Consider the following 18,606-nt stretch of genomic DNA (forward strand, 5'->3'; position numbering starts at 1 on the left):
ATTTTTTATTTGAAATCACAATAGAAAATTGCAATTAAAATCCAGAGGACCGAAAGGGTTTAATCTGAATTTTGTTGGATCGCAGATTCGCAGTTCCTCAACCAGATCCTCCAGCAGCGAGTCCAAGACCTATCGGACCGATCCGAAGACCAACGTTCCACAGAAGGCCAACTCAACCGCCGGTCAGAATAGACACCTGCATCGTGGGCGACACGAGCACTTGCGACATTAGTCAGCACGAGGCGTGTGCCACGGTTCAAGGAGTCTCCGCGTGCCACTGCAAGCCAGGATATGCCAGATTGCAGCACTCTTTGCCGTGCAAAAGTTTGTATACCATCAGTTACTTTACACAGAAACCCAGAATTACCTCGTACAATATTTCACAATAGGTCGTTGAATTCGTTTTGAAAGCGGACTATTATCCGGCCAAAGAAAAAATAGTGCGTTCCATTAAGGGGGTATCATCGTCTAGAAGTTTGTTTTTTAGTAATTTTTAGGAATTAATTTTGCGAAAACTATCAAACCTACAGTACCAGAGTTTTTTTTATGTATAATAAAACACGTTTCAACTAACAACACAAATTTGTATGAAACACTTCATTGAAATCTATACAAGTTATGCGCTGTTATGCAGGTTGTGGCGTGAGACGCTCGTTCAATCGGGCGCACAGGCTGTGGCGGTTCTAGTCGTCTGAGACAGAAAAACAAATTTTTTTTTTCAATCTATATGAATGTAGTTACCGTCTGAACTAGAATTAAGTAAGTACTAACTGTTTTATCAGAATCGCAGCTGTTTGAAAATTAAGGTTTAATTTTCCCGGAAAATTGTCAACTAAAATATGAGAGCAGGGCTAAAATTCAAGCTATCGGTATAATTCTAGTTCAGACCATAGGCGATGGTACCCTCGAAATGTGTGTAAAACCAGAAGTCAGTCGGTCCAATAGTTTTTGAGAAAAACGTGCGCTTGACTTGAAAAATGTCGCTTCGAGAAAAACGCGTTTAAGGGGGGAGGGTCAAGTAAACAACCGCTTTTTCGCGAATTATTTTTGAAGAGTGCGTAATATATATTCACTCACAACTAATTACTTGATATTTTGTAGCATCTAGATAATCTATATAATTTTTTTTATGTAAAAATATTCATAAATGAGTGAACAGCAACTGTTTGAAGTTGGCTTCTCGAAAATGCGCCGTGCAACGCACAGATCACTCTAATTATTTGAAATCAAAAATCCACCAATTTTTCGTTAAAATATAGTAATCTGCTTTGCATCAACTTAGATTAAAAGGAAAAAGTTTTTAATTTAAAATTTCACGTCACGTTAAAAAAAATGTTGTTATACAAAAAATGATTAACAACATTGTTTATTTCAATTTTTATAAAAACCTTTAGGTTGATGCAAAGGAGAATAGTTTAAGGAATATTTTGTGCCAAGTTTCATAGCAATCGGCTGAGAAATCTCTAAGCTACAATGCACGGCACGCGAAATTTTGTGTTTTGAGAAAAATGCGTTTAAAGTTTCCGGATCTAAAAATAGTCCTTCGTGTACCGTTCGGAGCGCATCACTTTAATGACTTTGTAGGTACACTTAGACTTCGAAGTTTTAGCTGAAATGGTATTCTCCAGATGGTAAACTAATTTTCTAAACAAAATAAAAACAGGTCAAAATTTTGAATTTTACTTGACCCTCCCCCCTTAAAGTTTGCTATACATTTAGCACTAATACTGGTGAACAGCTTTTAAGCCTCTGTAACTATGAGAGCTCTACGAATCTCAAATTAATATTTTAGAGGCACTTTCTCAAAACCCCAAATGATAAGAAAATGCAAAAAAAAAAATCGAATTTTTGAAGTTTCTAGACGATAATACCCCCTTAAAAAAAATAAAGGTGATCTTGATATCTCAGGGCGGGCATTACGCAGAAAAAAATAATTACTGCCATCTTTTTTTCATCTTGAAAAATCAGATAATCGCAGATAATCGCGTCTGTTATTTTATAAGAATCACTCTGAATTTCTTGTTCGCTTGAGTTAGAAATTTTTTTGTTGCTCTGTAAAAGTGATTTTTTGAACGTACAATTTCAATTTTACTTGTATCAGAATACAGCTAATTATAAATTGAAACAATAATTCATTGAGTCACGAATGTTCGTAGATGTTTCTTTTCGAAGTAGAGTTTTTGGTTTTACAGAAATTTATTTTAAAAATGGACTGGATTTAATTTTGTAGAACAATGCCTCGAGCACAAAGGGTTAATTCCGGATGTTTGAATACCTGGACTATCCGAATAGTACAAAAATCTAAAAGTAACTCCCAATTCTGAACTCATTAACAGGGAGTCCAACATCAACGTTAACTTGTATCGATGTTGATCTTGTTTTTCAATTTTTTTGTTTTAATTCTGAGAATAAATTCAAATTGATTAACAAGTATTCTTTTCCTGATCATATTCTTTATTATTCATACTGCTTTTCAATCTTACTTTGGTTATTTGGTTCCCTTATTTCAGTTATATGCTTAATTTAATAAGATAATTTAATAAGATAAGTATTTAGTGAATACTCCATTAAATACAAGACGACAGTTTCCTATTTAATAAACTATACAATTGCAAGGATACCTCTGCAGAATTTATAACTATTCTAAATATAATAAATGTGACAAATGTGTTTGATTTATTTTCGAAGAGAACCTGAAGTACCTTTGAAACCGAGAATGAATAATAAACATTACATTTGAAAAAAAGAGTTTTTGGTAATTAAATAGAATCTACGCCTATAACCGAACAGAGAAAAATCTACAAATAAACGAGCTAATAATATTCCTGAACAGAAAAATAATTTTGTTCGATATTTTCTAATATTTAATTCTAATATCTTCGTATTTATGTTAATAGAAATTATCAGTATCGTCGTGTCTATGAGAGTGGACAAAATCTACGACAGGAAAGTCGTATGGGACAGAGGGTTTACCGATAGAGACTCCGAATCCTACCAGACTCTGGCTTACGAAGCGAATCGAGCTGTGAGTCGATCTAGTCTCAGACTTTATATCTAGAAAACTGTAAGAAAAATTGAATATTTAATATAAGAAAAATTGAAACGACTATTCGTATTGCTTAGATCGAATCGGCCATGTCTATGACGCCATTCTCGGACGAGTTCATGGGTTCGTCGATAAATCGCGTGTACCAAGGGGACGTGAGCCAAGGACAAGGTGGTGTCTTCGTCAACGCAACCCTGAAACTTACCTACGAGCCTAGAACGATTCGGCCTAGTTTAGCAGGAGAACTGCAAAGACATCTGCTCGGTGTTATTCACAGAAGAAGCAATAACATTGGGAACAGTGCCTTGTACGTCGACAGTCCACCTGGATCTATATCAAACTTGCAAGGTCAGATTGATCAAAATGAAAGAAAACTGTTCGATTCTATGATTAACTCTCGAATGACTAAGTATAAAATTTGATACCGGACTTTTAAATCGAATTGTACACTTGCAATTGGGTTGTTTTTAATATTTAGCTGTATGTATGGTACCATTGCATAAAGTTGAAAAAATAAACGTCAGCTGTCAAAATTGTTCAAATAATAAATACATTAATATTTTTCTAAATTGAATTTGGAACATCAGGATTCTAAAGGTTAAACTGCTGTTGTTCATACAAATTCATATTTTTATAAATTCATGCGAAGAAAGAGGATTTGAATAAAAGCATGTTATATCTTCTATTGGTTTGTTTTTAATATTTGACTGTGTGTATGGTATCATTGCATAAAGTTGAAAACATAAACGTCAGCTGTCAAAATTGTTCAAATAATAAATACATTAATATTTTTCTAAATTGAATTTGGAACATCGGGATTCTAAAGGTTAAACTGCTGTTGTTCATACAAATTCATATTTTTATAAATTCATGGGAAGAAAGAAGATTTGAATAAAAGCATGTTTTATCTTCTATTGGTTTGTTTTTAATATTTGACTGTGTGTATGGTACCATTGCATAAAGTTGAACCAATAAACGTCAGCTGTCAAAATTGTTCAAATAATAAATACATTAATATTTTTCTAAATTGAATTTGGAACATCGGGATTCTAAAGGTTAAACTGCTGTTGTTCATACAAATTCGTATTTTTATAAATTCATGCGAAGAAAGAAGATTTGAATAAAAGCATGTTTTATCTTCTATTGGTTTGTTTTTAATATTTCGCTGTATGTATGTTACCATTGCTTAATGTTCGTTTGAACAAAAGTTAAAGAAATAAACGTCAGCTGTCAAAATTGTTCAGATAATAAGTACATTAAGATTTTTAAAATTTTAGGAAAATAATATTAAATTGGTTTCTCTGAAAGATACGAGGAAACAATTCTAAATTGCAAAACAAAACTTGTTCTTCGCATTGATTCTTTTTATTATTTTTTAAATAATGTATAAATATAATATCGATTTCAAGTAGAATATGTTTAATCTCATCGACAATGCAACACCTGTTTAAATTTTTTTTAACACCGGTCGCTTCGTAACAAATTACATTGGAATTACAATTGATTCTAATTTCAAGTGAAGAAATAAAAAGATTGAAAAATCCATAGCGATTGAAAGACAAGTAAACTTTTTCCTCTAAGTAAATTAAATTTATCTAACTATATTTTCTGCACTAAAAATTAACACTAAAGTTGTAGACTTAATCCCTGGAGAAATTTATAATGCAATAAATGAAACAAGCTCCGTTTAAATTTTTTATTACAGATTTAGACGAGTGCGCGTCGTCGGAATTGAACGACTGTCATTCCTTAGCGACCTGTAATAATAATTGGGGCGGTTTCACTTGCGCCTGCAATCCAGGATTAAAGGATTCCCACAAGGACGATCCTAACGAGTCCGGCAGGAGCTGTATTTCGTGTCCCTCGACTTACTGCAACAATCGGGGATCGTGTTCCTATCAGGGCGATCACATGCAGTGCACGTGAGTGAATTCAATTGAAAAACTTCCGAACAAAAAAGTAACACCATCTTTGGTGAAATTAAAGGAAAATTAAAGGATTCGAGGAATTTATTGAATTCAGATATGAAAATATCCAAACATAGACGTTTTTCTTCGCAATGTACAAACACTTAATACGGATAATACAAAGAGTGAATTTTTCGAAGAGAAACTTGAGTCGAAGTATCGAAAAGTAAACACGGAAAGAGCCGAGAATACATCGATTCGTATACAGGATGTCCCAGAATTAGTGTAGGAACGGGAAAGGAGGCTGTGGAGGTAGCCGAGACGATTCTGAACAACAATTTCCTTTGCAAAAATGTCGTATGGCGCTTCGTTTTCGAATTATTAACGAAAAACCACCGACCAATCGCAGCGCTCGATTCATGCGCGCTCAGCCGCGAGAGCATAGGCTCGAGCCAGGATTGGCTAGGGCCAGTCATCGGGCCAGCCTCTCGCGGCTGAGCGCGCGTGAATCGAGCGCTGCGATTGGTCGGTGCTTTTTCGTTAATAATTCAAAAACGAAGCACCATCCGACATTTTTGCAAAGGAAATTGTGGTTCAGAATCATCTCAGTTACCCCTCCCTTCCGGTTCTTACACTAATTCTGTTCCACCCTGTACATAGACTCTACCAGAAATTTTTTGACACTACTTTTTAGGTATTCTTGGTAGTGCAATTGAAAAATACTTGACAAATGATTAGCTATATTTAGTGAGCTACAATTTCCACTTCATCGTTTCATAACTTTATTTAGAGTGTAGGATAAAATAATCAATAAAATAATAATTATATTATTCGGTACTAAAAAACATAACGAAATTCCGTACGTCTCGGTAAACGAGTTTTATTTCGCAGGTGTACTGGCAATTATTATGGTGCTCAATGCGAAGTCGACGGAGAAGTCCTGGGCGTAGCAATAGGGGCTTCAGTAGCAGCTTTAATAATTATAGTTTTAACACTCGTGTGTCTCGTCATGTGGAGGTAAATATAATTCCATTAGAAATCCTTTTTTTTCGTGGATCCTGAGAGTTAATCGATTCCGATGTTGCAGTCGAAGATGGTCGCGAGAGCAGAAATCGGTTGGCTCACCGGTTTACGGATACATTCAGGGTGGCATACCTGGTACACTTCCCGGAACTTTAGCAAGGGTAGGCTCCGTGGGCACTCTGGCTTCCGTAAAACAAGGACCACCGGCCAACTTGCCACCCTATATGTGGGCACACTTTGCCGACCACATGGCAACTGCCAACGTATACGCGGTACGTAAGAACCTTATGGTTGTATTTTAGTTTACAGCGTCAATTGTTTTGTTATTCTTGAGGAATTTTCTTTTTTAAATCTGTAAGGAATTTTTATGAAGGATTCTGCACCCATATCTGTTCACATTTTAAGGAGATACACAATTTTTTGCAGGTAAAAATGATCAAAATACACACTTTCGCTGCGGACGAAAATAAGTAGCCGTTCGCTGGGAGCTGTAATTATGATATTTTTTTTTAATGAAAAATTTCTTACAAATGTTCTAATATGATTATTTTGAAAAACATATATTTGTGGTAACTTATTTTATATATAATATGATTGCCGAACAAAAAAAATGAAAACTGAAAAATAATAAAAACAATCATATAATTTCAGTTGGACGCACATGTGCGTCATCCGCAGCGAAAGTGTTAAAAGTAGTACAAACGATTTTGTACGGTCCCTCTTAAAAAAAAAGTATGTGTTTTATTGAACAATTACCGTCGTAATAACTGAGTCATCGACGCAAACTCTGGGTTATTCAACGTTTGAACAAAGAACGTCGAAGCAAATGGAAAAAGAATTTCAATTTCATAGCGAAGAATTTCTCGTCTAAAGAAAATTTTTCGTGGGTTGTTACAATTCTGTGTTTGTAGGTCACTTATATTTTTTAATGAATTGTAGTGCATTTTTAGTTCATTTATATTTATCAAGTGAATTATCCAAGACACTCATAGGTCATTTATATATTTAAATTATATTGCGTTTAAAGTTTATTGATATTCTTAAACGAACCGTAGTTCTATTTACAATTTTACTATAATTACAAAATAAGACCAAATATTAATCTAGAAAAGACAAACAGTGCTTAATTGATTTGTTTCTACTATTTTCTTTAACGCACCAAGGGTAGTTTATTATCAATCAAATTCAACATTTCAAGTTCTTATATTAGATACTGTAAAAGCTCGAAGAAAAATATTTCTATCAAAACTTGTTTGTCCCGAAAACTCCAGCTTATTCCGATTTATCTCTTAAAAAAGCCCAAGACCAATTGCTCAAACATGGAAACTGTATTATCGATATGCCCCGATACCGTTTACTCTGTAGATACAACCGTCGATACACATCCATACTTTCAACACTGTTATCCTTGCGCTCGACCAACTTATATATTTGAAGGTTACTACAGCTCGGTGCATCTTTCTATTTTTTTTTTTTTTTTTTTAAATGGATTTACCGATGAAGTATAAAACAGGGAAAGCCCTTTATCGCGCGAGAAAGTATTTCCGATGGGCTGAGAATTCGAGGGGAAAGGTTGTACAAAGTTAGCGCACAGTTGGACCTTTGTAACTAGAACCTTTTTAAGTCGGAAGCCTTGATATGTCGAAGCTTTGTTCGTGTTCCTATATACAGTCTCGATAAATGGAAAAGTAAACAATACAGTCGAAGCTGTTTTTGTGCGGTAAATAAGAACTGGATATTTAAAAAAAAAAAAGAAATATACATATATTTAGAAACTTCATAAGTAGCTATAACAAATAATTGTTCATATTATATTGATGGTTTCTAGACTCTGTGGTATACTATTAACTAATTTTTTGAGTAGTTAAAAGAGAATATGATCACTTGAAATATTCCATAAATTCTTAAACAGATTGAGATCCGGTGATTGTACCACTTGATCTTTTCAATCTTTTTTCAAACTTGCAAAAAAATGCAGATGCAACTTTTGCAGTGTGCGTTGAAGTCGCTATACTGTTGGAATGTAATATAAACTGCTGAAAATACATTGTTTTGCCGACTGTAATACATTGGCATTTATCATGTTGATATCATCAATATCAGTCATTTTTCTTAAATTTTGGTCAATTTTTCAACACTTCTCTTAGAAAAGTAACTCCATAATGTTATATAGAACCACTATCCTGTCTAACGGTTGATCGATCATTTCATATATTCAGGGTATCTGACGATTTACTCGAGACTCCTATTTTTTGTTCATCAATTCATCAAACCACGCGACACTCTCCTAAAATGGTAATAGCTTATTTATAAATTTTTCACCAGGCGTTTCTTTCGATTTTTTTACTAATAAGTGGTTTCCTTTTCGGTATATAATTTTAAAATTCATTTTCGTTCCATCTTCTAGTCACCATCGTTTCATGTACAGTGACATTCAATGTTTCTTTTACGGCATGAACTGATACGAAAGAATGTTTCTTTTCTATTTTGCGAGTTATTATCTTATCTCTACTGAATTCTTCCTTGGTCTTAAATTAAATTAAATTATTGATTATTCCATATTTTTTTGTATATGTCACACATTTCTTTATCTCATATGATTGAAATTTCATATTTGTTTGATATTTCTTTAAATATTAATCCCTTGCCTTACGATTTAAACGCCTTATACACAATACGATCTGTCGTACGACTTATCGTACGACTTGTCATACGGCAAATCGCTTTGACGAGTCCCTTCGACTGTTTGAATGAGCGTTGCACTGTCTGTAGCACGGTTTCGTACGACTCTGTCATAAACGTCTCCTACACGATACAATCTGTCGTACGACTTATCGTACAACAAATCGCTTCGATGAGACCTTTCGACCGTTTCAATGAAAGTTGCATTGCTTTTGGCGCGGTTTCGTACGACACCGTCGTAATTGCCTCCTACACGATACAATCTGTCTTACGACAAATCGTACGACGAGTCGTAGGACAAAATCGCTTCGACGAGTCCCTTCGACCATTTGAATGAGAGTTGCATTGTCTGTGGCTCCGTTTCGTACGACATCGTCGCAAACGCCTCCTACGCGATACAATCTGTCATACGACAAGTTATACGACTCGTCGTATGACAAATCGCTTCGACAAGCCCAATCGCTTCGATTTGATATACTTCATAGTTTTCTTTAAAACAATTTTCAAATATCATCTAGTTTTTAGATCTCATGCTAGGAAGACCCGTTAAGTTGCTGTTTGATTTTAGACGGAACCCATGGGTCCAACTCGACCGAGTTCAGCTGTGTTCGGCTATCCACCGATTAATGTTCATGGGACGTTACCGCCAGTGCCGCTACCAAGACTTCAGGCTCCGCCAAGACCAAGACAGAGACATCAGCCAGACCCGGACAGCTCGGACTCCGAGCTTCAAGATAAGGACAGGGCTGACTTAATTCCCCAAAATAGCGGTTTTCACGTTCCCAGGCCGAAATCTAGATCATCCTTGGCAGTAAGTATTGCTAGACATTGATCCTTGGACCAATTAAACTGGGAATTAATTCATGTATGCAATCACAAATTACAATGACACCTGCTTCTTATATAGTCAGTCCCATAAATATTCGTATCCTCTATGTCTGTTGAAGAAATTTTTTTAAATTAAAATATGTGTCGAATGTGTGAATTATGAATGTATGACAGGTTTCTCTAGGGGGTTAATTAGTAAGTTTATTGTAGCGCTTTCCTACAGTAAAACGCCTCATGCACGATACGATCTGTCGTACGACAAATCGCTCCAACGAGTGCGAGACTGGCGTCGTTCGTGTCGTACGACTCGCTTTGTCACCGCCATTTTGTACTAAAATTATGATACAACAATTTTTGTGTATACTTCAATATGTGTTAAATAAATCCTGTAAAAAGAAATCCTATTCCTTTTGCGATACTTTAAAAATTAATTATCAAAATCAGCCTTTTTATTCAGCCTTTAGAGTGGTGTTACCTAATTTAGATGAGTACAAATATTTATGGAACTGACTGTATACTATACCATTGTTTAGCATAATCAGAAATGTTTTAATTTGTCCATTTAAAAGTAAATTAAATATACAACGTTTGTGTTTCTCTTATAACAAAAATAACTCATATTACCCGTACATTAAGTTCAAGTTTTTAGACATTTTTAATGATTCCTTTTTTATAAGAATAGAATACTTTATTGTAGCGATCTGTCGTACGACTTGTCGTACGACACTGACGACATAAGTGTCGGACTGACTATATAAGAAGTACGACTTATCGTTATCCATACAAAAGTTTTAAATACCGAAGCAAAATAAAATACATTTACATAACTAATTCCTAACAGTCTTTTTCACTGACGCTTTCAAAAGTGTCTTAAAAAAACTCGTAATTTCTGTCTTCTTTCAGAATCAAAGCGGAATCTACAACGACGTGGAGTACGATCAAGGCGACGTGCACCATTTATCAAAAAACAACATTCCGATGTCCACTTATAGGCCGTACTACCGAACGTGAAATCTGGGATGTTTAGTTTAGTTACATTTTAACAAAGACAATGATCGAGGAACCGTGGCTACCAGTACATTTGAACAAAGAAAAAGAACTGGAAACGTGGACCGTTTAATACGTGCAACAATAGGAATGCGCTGAATGGAAACCAAATACAATTTTGTGACACGGAAAGTATTGGAATTCGTACGTGTTCATTCGGTTACTCTCGGCTACGATTTGAACGTGTCCTGTTTCCACGAAAATGTATCGTGCTCATAATTGTTCGCGTCGATGTAAGTCAGTGACAGCATTACTTAACTTTTAGTTACATATCCGCTATTATATAGATATTTATTATCATAGTACTACCATCGAAATAAAATATATTTTAAAAAGCCTCCACGCGCAGAAAAGACATTAAGGCTGTTTCTTTGTAAGAATCTATCAAACGAAGGGTGCATACCGAAAGACTAGTATTAAAGCGATTGCTCCTTTTAATTAATATTTTAGTATAAATAACTTTTTAAATTGGTATCTCCCGAATATCTGCAAGCTCTTAGACGAAAAAAAAAGAAGAAGAAACATATTAAAAAGAAGCAAAGTGGAATAAAAGATAACTTTCTAAAGTATTCTATTCTTATAAAAAAATAATCATGAAAAATGTCTAAAAACTCGGACCAAGCGAAATTTCTTATTTTCGTATTTATAGTTTCCATTTTTCTCCTGTAAAAATAAATGGAAAAATAACAAATTTTATTGAAAGTATAAGAAATTTGTAATATATATATATATTTTGTATCGTTAACAAATTTAAATTAGGAACTAAGAAATCGTTTGAATTCAATTAGAATTGAAATAACGTACATTTATTTAAAAAAGCAGCTTTGAAATAGATTAAAGAAATGATCGTTCGGTGTTGCTCTAGACGAATCCGACAAGAATCCTTATTTTATCGAAGAGAAGAAGGTTAAGTTTGAGAAACACTGACACGGAGTATCGACTCGTCTTATCGATAGTTATTTATATTGTACGGTTTAGCAGCGAGTACCGACGAAGACGCGATGCAACGTGTCTCGAAGGAAATTCCAATACCACCGAGGGAATGATAATCGCGCTCTGTACTCGTGTCATCTCGCGATTTTCTTTTTCAACTTTTGTCTAAATCGATGAAACGAGTGGTGACAATTCCACACGCAATATCCATTTATGTTACGTAAATTATAAGAATTTACCGATAACTAGGAATCCTTAAGCGTAGAAGGTTGCTGACTAACGAAATGTGCCCTGCGAAAGAAAAACGTAAGGATCGAAAGGCAATACGCAGAGATGGGTAAAATTTTGTTGATAGATAGCGAATATAAACATCATGTAGCGATTTATTTGCAATATTTTATTCGATTACAGTATTGTCTCGAAATAAGCAACTTTTTTCGCCTCGAAATAAGCAACTATCCCCACCTTTTTGTTTGAAGTCGTCCGAGTGGTAGATCCGAGAAGAAGCGAGAGGTCCGTGAAAACGAGAAGGCGAAGAGATTAGTAAAAAAAGAGCACAGAATATGTGTAATGTTTTCTTTTTCTCTGGCACGTGTATTCTCCGAAACAATACTGTTAGTTGTATGTATTAGGTAGACTTGAAAGTAATGCCGTTTCTTTTACATTAAATTCAAACAGTTTTTTAATCAATTTCTATTTTTAAGGGGTTAGTCGCAATCAGGAAGAGGAAAAACGACATTTCTTTGTGATTTTTTTTTTAGTTATTAAATAATAATTTGCATAAGTAACAATTAAGTATATTATAAAGCATGTTTTAAAGAACTAAAAAACATTTTTTGTTTTAAGAAACGTTCAATTTATATCTTCATAACAGCCAATGACGTAGACGATGATTTAAAAACATAGGTTTGCGACGAGCAAGATTTCTCTACACTGGTTTACCTGAAAACAAAAACAAAGGTAGATTTCGAAAACAGATTAGTCTTAGCGGGTATCTAAACGAAGGATTTTGGAAAAAATTAATTTAAAACAAGATGGCGTACATTTGAAGTTGATATTCAATTTTTTCACTAAAATTAAGCGATTCAATACAGAATAAAAAAGAAAGTATACAAGAAAATAAAATATCCTTCGATCAGGGACCCGTTAGTCTAATATATTTTCTAAATCTATCTTTAGTTTTGTTTTCAGGTGCACCAGTTTGAAGAAATCTTATGTTATGACGAAATCTTTCGTTATGACGAAATGAATTAACCTTTTCTTAAAACAAAAATTCTTTTATAGTTCTTTAAGACATACTTTGTAATATATTTACATTTCATTCAGAAAAATTATTATTTAATACCTTAAAAAAAAAACACACAAGAAACTGTCCGTTTCCATTTTCCTGACTGCGACTAACCCCTTAACACGTTGACTGTCAAACAAATATTCTTGAAAATTTCTGCTAAGATTAAATATTATTTAGACTATCGGAGGCTAGGTAATGAAACATTTATCGTGGTATTTAGTTTTGTAATTACATCAAAATTCAAGAACTTCATTTAGATTCATCTCCTGTGACGTCTAACTTTCAGAATTTATCTTTTTAGTTTTTGAGTGAAAAACACTGTCACCCATATATGGGTGACATGGCGATCAACATGTTAATTAGTTATGCAATCGCCATCGTTATCAACAGCCTTCTGTTATCTAGTGTGCAAATTTTCAATGCCAGATCGATAAAAATCAACGAGTTGAGTGATAAACAAGTATTTAAAAACGACTTTATTTTGCAGTCCACCTAATAGTTTGCCGCTACACCGAACCCCCTGTTTTGTCTACGGGTTCCCCCTGGTCTCCCTCAAAAACAAAAGCAAGCCGAATAATAGTATACCTCCCTCGAAATAAGCAACTCGCCACCTCCGACCAATTTGCTTATTTCGAGACGACACTGTAATCGGTTATCGAATTAAATTTGTCTTCGTTTGATAGCGCATGTATAATTTCATTTCATAATTCGTATCGCACTTCTCATAGTATAATTTAATATTCGTTACTCGAAATGTTTATCTATTAACTGTTTGCCGCACAGGAATTCAGGTCATAAAATAGACCCATGTTGCACAGGAATTTTATTGCGTTTTAAATGAAACAAAATTGTTATATTTTTATTAACACGTTCACTGCTAAACTAAAATTCTTGAAAATTTCTACCGTGTTTAAATTTTGTTTACAGACTATTGGAAGCTGCGTAATGAAACATTTATTTTGGTATTTAGTTCTGTAACTTCATCAAAATTCAAGTATTTCGTTTAAATTCGTTTTCTATGACACTTCACTTTCAGAATTAATAGTTTTCGTTTTTCAATGAAAAGCACTGTCACCCACATATGGGTGACGTGGCGATCGGCGTGTTAATAAAGGTATCACACCAATACACATGCAGCTGTTGCAAAATTTCGAGGTGGGATTAATAATGTCCCGCCATGCATTACGGTCCACCAAAAAGGTGGGACACTTTTAATCCCGCCGTGCCTCAAAGAGTTAATACAGACGAAATTCAATTGATTCTATGTAATACATCTATAATAGATTTCACGTAACAATTTTTCCCATCTCTGCGTTCGATACGGCGCATGGCGTCGTGCTTGCGGGGAGTGTTTAATATCGTAATTCACCATGTAACTTTTGTAATTGTACATTATATATATTTTTGCAAATTGAATACAATATACATTTGAAAATTCATGCGCATCATCTCTTCTCTCTCGACTCTCCGATGCCTAAAATACGATTAATCTCATAACAGCGTTTGACCCGGATCAAACAGCACACGCCGGAATACTGTGCGCATAATGAGCAAAAACGTTAAACCACATGTGTGTACGGGTTACTTCAACAAACACCGAGCACCTCGTACACGTGGTACGGGGTAATAGAAAGTCGATCGTGCGGAAGGAAGTATCGGATAAACTTAGCTTAGCGATTGATAGACGACAGTCTCGGAATAATCTTCATCGATTAAGAATGTGTCGAGACAGTGGCGCATTGTACTTCTATCAGAGAAAATGGGATTTTTAAGCCCGTATAAATAAAAAGAGGATACTATTGTAAATAACACATTGGCTTCAAATGGCACACGTGGGTGTTAGATGTACAGTAAAGACTGGATAAATGCAAGACAGGATTGACTGGATAAATGCAAGATGACTATCTCCACCACTGGGAGGGAGGAGGATTGCAGTTCCTTAAGCAGTGTAATATGTTTCTAATATGTTTCTAATGATTGATTACGCTTCTGCCGACTGCAATTTTCCTCGGACCTCTTTCTCTTTCAGTCTCTGTCCTTTTCTACGGTAATGTAACGTAACGTAATGTATAAATGTATTAGGTGAACCAGAAAATAATGTCGTTTTTGCAATTTTAAATACTTGTTTATCGTTCATCAACTCATTGATTTGTATCGATCTGGCATTGGCAATTTGCACACTAGATGGCAAAAGGCTATTGATGACGGGAGCGATTATACAATCAATAATTAAAAATAGAAATTTATAAAAAATTTGTTTGAATTTAATATAAAAGAAACGACATTAATTTCCAGTCCATCTAATAAACACAGAATAGAAATTCTTGCACTTATCCAGTCTTTACTGTATACGTGTCTCGAAATGAATATATAAAACACTGTAAGTGGTTCGATTCTTCTTTATAAATATCAACAAACGTTTCGCAAACTAAAACAATTATATAAGTTTTAAACTTTTTGTTCAATTCGTGATTGAACAAAAACTGGAATTGTATATACAATTGCATGTACAATATAGTAGTCGGAGAATGTTGTGAAGTTTCCGTACACTTACAATTGTTTCTGTGTATACTATACAAATAAGAAATAGTAATTTCTAGAAATAGTTACAATGAGAAAATATAAGATTTTAAGTTTTGATAACAAATGTAGAGAATCTATGTTAAAAAGTGTAAATCACGAAGTGAAACAGTTGTCTCCGACTCTCCTCAAAATCTATTCAATCTCTCAAATCTCTCTTCAATCTTTCATTGAAAGATATTATTTATTTAAAAACTTGTAACAATTTTTTTCAACGTAACACAATTGAAAGATCACACGAAGCCAGTGTGTTGATTCAATCTCATTTTATGGAGACTCAATGCAAACCAATTATGGAACATAAGAGATATATCTAATTCAGACTTAATTCAGTAAGTATATTTATTATTTCATTTAAAAGTTGTGAATCGTTCGGACTGAGAAATTGTGTATCACTTTATTTCAGCCAATTTGATTCGTTATATTAGTTTACGCTTTTCTCGCTAGAGGACAATTTTCTAATACAATTGATAACTTTTTCAAGCTTTCAATCGAAACAACAAATTTATTTTTATCACCTCTACTTTAGGGAAAGTCGATATCAATAATGATAAAGTGTCTAAAGTGCTTTCATTTATTTTTAAAAATACTAGCATCAATAGATTCCAGTAAATCCATATAATAATAATAATATACAAACAAGTTCTTCGAATAAAATAACTTATATTTCACATATTATGTATGTACGGTAAACAAAAACGTGTTTTTGTTATTCTTATAAGATACTGCGCCACTGTGTCGAAGGATGCAAACGAAACGTGCACGCTCGTAGAATGTTAGCTTCGATTACCGTTTCGAGGTATTTCGTTTTATTTTGTTGATATTGTTGCTGTTCGTTTCGCTCGTCGTATTAACGATAGAGGAGGCACTCGACCGAGGAAAGGTAGAGAAGATTTCGTACCCACGTGATGATTTGTTTATGTAAAGATTGAAAAAGTACATTTATAAGATTCCAAAGCTGAGATAAACGGAGTGCGTTAATTTATTATTTAATATAAACTTATCGTAGACTCGAAAGACGAAGTTCGTAAAGGGGTTCCTTAACCCTTTGGTAATTCTCTGTGAACGTACGCGCGTATCGTGATAGGTGATATCATGACCCTGGAAGTCGTATTATCCGGTTGTTCCAAAAGTTTCTTTCGTTTTATTGATAATTAATACATACACAATATTGTATGTTTTATGTTACATTAAAAAATTGTGTACAATTCATTTCGCTCCATTACTGTTACAGCATCAATGTCTAAGAAATTAGATTGCCTATTTATATAAACACTGCCACAGAAAATAATTGAATGCAACCCACGAAAGAAACTTTTAGGACAACCTAATATAATGTATTTTGCAGAATGAGAGTGACAACAGAACGTGTCATCAAACGTCAACAAATATATGTATATGTACGCATTTTATATACATATATATATGGATATATACATGTATGTATACACGTATGTATAAAACATTGTATAATTCAATATTTCCGACTAAACTCTCTTGTCGGCGTATCGAAATTGATACCGTATAATTAAATTCATCGATATAATAAATATGAGATATTGATAAATATATACATATATATATGTATATATACAGGGTTAGGTATTTAAAACAAGCCACCGGAATAAGGTTTGAATAAGGTTGTTATTCAGGTGGCTTGTTTTAAGTGCCTCACCCTGTATATGCGTGTTTGTACAACATATATAATAATCGTCATCGTCAAGATGTTATGTAATAATAATTTCTTCTGATATATTTAGTAATACCTTGAGGGAGGAGATCACATTCGGAAGGCAATTAATCATTTCTCGGGATATTTTTTTCAGGAGAAGAATTTATGTAAAGTTTTCTTTAAGTTTGAGAATATTTTAAACGTGTTTTCAAGTACATTTGGTAATTTTTTGATTCAATTTATAAAGAAGTTATTAAGATATTGTGTTTTTGTTTTTTAATATTTCTTCAATTCGTGGAAATAACTCAAAAACGAATTGACGTATCGTTTCTGAATTTTGTGTACACGTATTTTACTTAAATGCTTTGAATATGGACCGAAGAATTGGAGTGATCCCATTGTATATTTTTTAACTAAAAAAGGAAGAAATGGTGATATTTTCTTTTAATGGCTTCTAAAAAATTCAATGTTCAACTGCTTTCGCTGCAGGTTAAGTCACATTCTTAGGAAACATGTTAATAGTCCAAAAAAAAAAAGTTTCACTGATTTCGAATAAAAATTGTGACGAAAAGTCCTACTTGCTAGAGGTAACAGTTAGAGGTAACAGTTGCTATCTCAAAGATTTTCGTGCGAAATGAATCGAAAATACTGCCAAATGTATTTTAAAACATACCTTAAGCATTCTTAATATTAACAAAAATCTAAGTAAATTTTTGCCTGTAAAAAAAAAATCATGAAAAACATTTCACGGCTTCCGAATGTGGTTTTCTCCCCGTAAATGATAGAGAGATTTAGGTCTTTTTCTCTCGCGTTTTTATTTCGGTAATCGGAGGTACTACACGCTAGATAGATCGGTCCCGGATTTTTCACATACGACACAACGCCAGTAGCCGTGTAAAAAACGATCGCGGACTGCTCCGTCCCGTGATTTATACTCGAATTCGTCCGGTGACTTCGGCGTGATCGAAGTCGCCGAACATGGTTGCTTACAAGTACGTATGCAAGTAGCATATAACACGATACAAGTGAATCGGAGAGATACACATGTCGACGATAGAAGACAAAGAGAACTAGTGAAAGATATTCTGGAAGGCAAAGAGTGGACGAACTCTTAAACTATCGACGCGACTGCCGATTCGCTTGTTTATTGAATCGACGAACCGATAGTTCGGTTGCGTTCGCTTGTCGATCGACTTCTCCGAAATTCTTTTCCATCGTGACGTTCAAATACATTTCTAATTTCTGATCGGAATAGTAATTACAGAACAGAATCGTAATTAGTTTTAATCTTCGATTTGAATCGAATTATTACAAATAAGTAAACGGTATGAATTATATAGAATTTTGAATTAGATGAATTAATAGTATTTATGGAAGAAAAATAAGGTGGTTTAGAAGAAATATTGGAATATGTAGAATTGTGATAAAGTAGTATAGTCGCGTTAGAAAATGCCATAATGATGTAAGAATAATATAAAGTTGTAAATTGAATCGGATTAAATTACAACAGATTTTTTTTAAGGGTAGATTAATTCAGCAACGAAGAGATCGAAAAACAGCTAATACAAAGTAAGTGAAGAGAAAGGAAAAACAAATG

General features: G+C 34.0%; 2 protein-coding genes across 2 annotated transcripts in view; one reads left to right on the forward strand and one right to left on the reverse strand.

Moving 5' to 3' along the window:
- Positions 1–11,055, forward strand: part of LOC128875137 (uncharacterized) — a 20,599-nt gene extending 9,544 nt beyond the window's left edge. The window contains exons 8-15 of the mRNA XM_054120504.1: positions 86–324; positions 2,898–3,025; positions 3,124–3,394; positions 4,752–4,968; positions 5,845–5,970; positions 6,041–6,248; positions 9,227–9,469; positions 10,390–11,055. Coding sequence (XP_053976479.1) covers positions 86–324; positions 2,898–3,025; positions 3,124–3,394; positions 4,752–4,968; positions 5,845–5,970; positions 6,041–6,248; positions 9,227–9,469; positions 10,390–10,497 — 1,540 coding nt within the window. The 3' untranslated portion in view covers positions 10,498–11,055. The remainder of the gene's footprint in view (positions 1–85; positions 325–2,897; positions 3,026–3,123; positions 3,395–4,751; positions 4,969–5,844; positions 5,971–6,040; positions 6,249–9,226; positions 9,470–10,389) is intronic.
- LOC128875423 (cyclin-dependent kinase 4-like) overlaps positions 1–18,606 on the reverse strand; it is a 125,160-nt gene that overhangs the window by 92,170 nt on the left and 14,384 nt on the right. The window lies entirely within an intron of this gene.

The sequence above is a fragment of the Hylaeus volcanicus genome, chromosome 4 (assembly GCF_026283585.1).
Source record: "Hylaeus volcanicus isolate JK05 chromosome 4, UHH_iyHylVolc1.0_haploid, whole genome shotgun sequence".
NCBI classification, from domain to species: domain Eukaryota; kingdom Metazoa; phylum Arthropoda; class Insecta; order Hymenoptera; family Colletidae; genus Hylaeus; species Hylaeus volcanicus.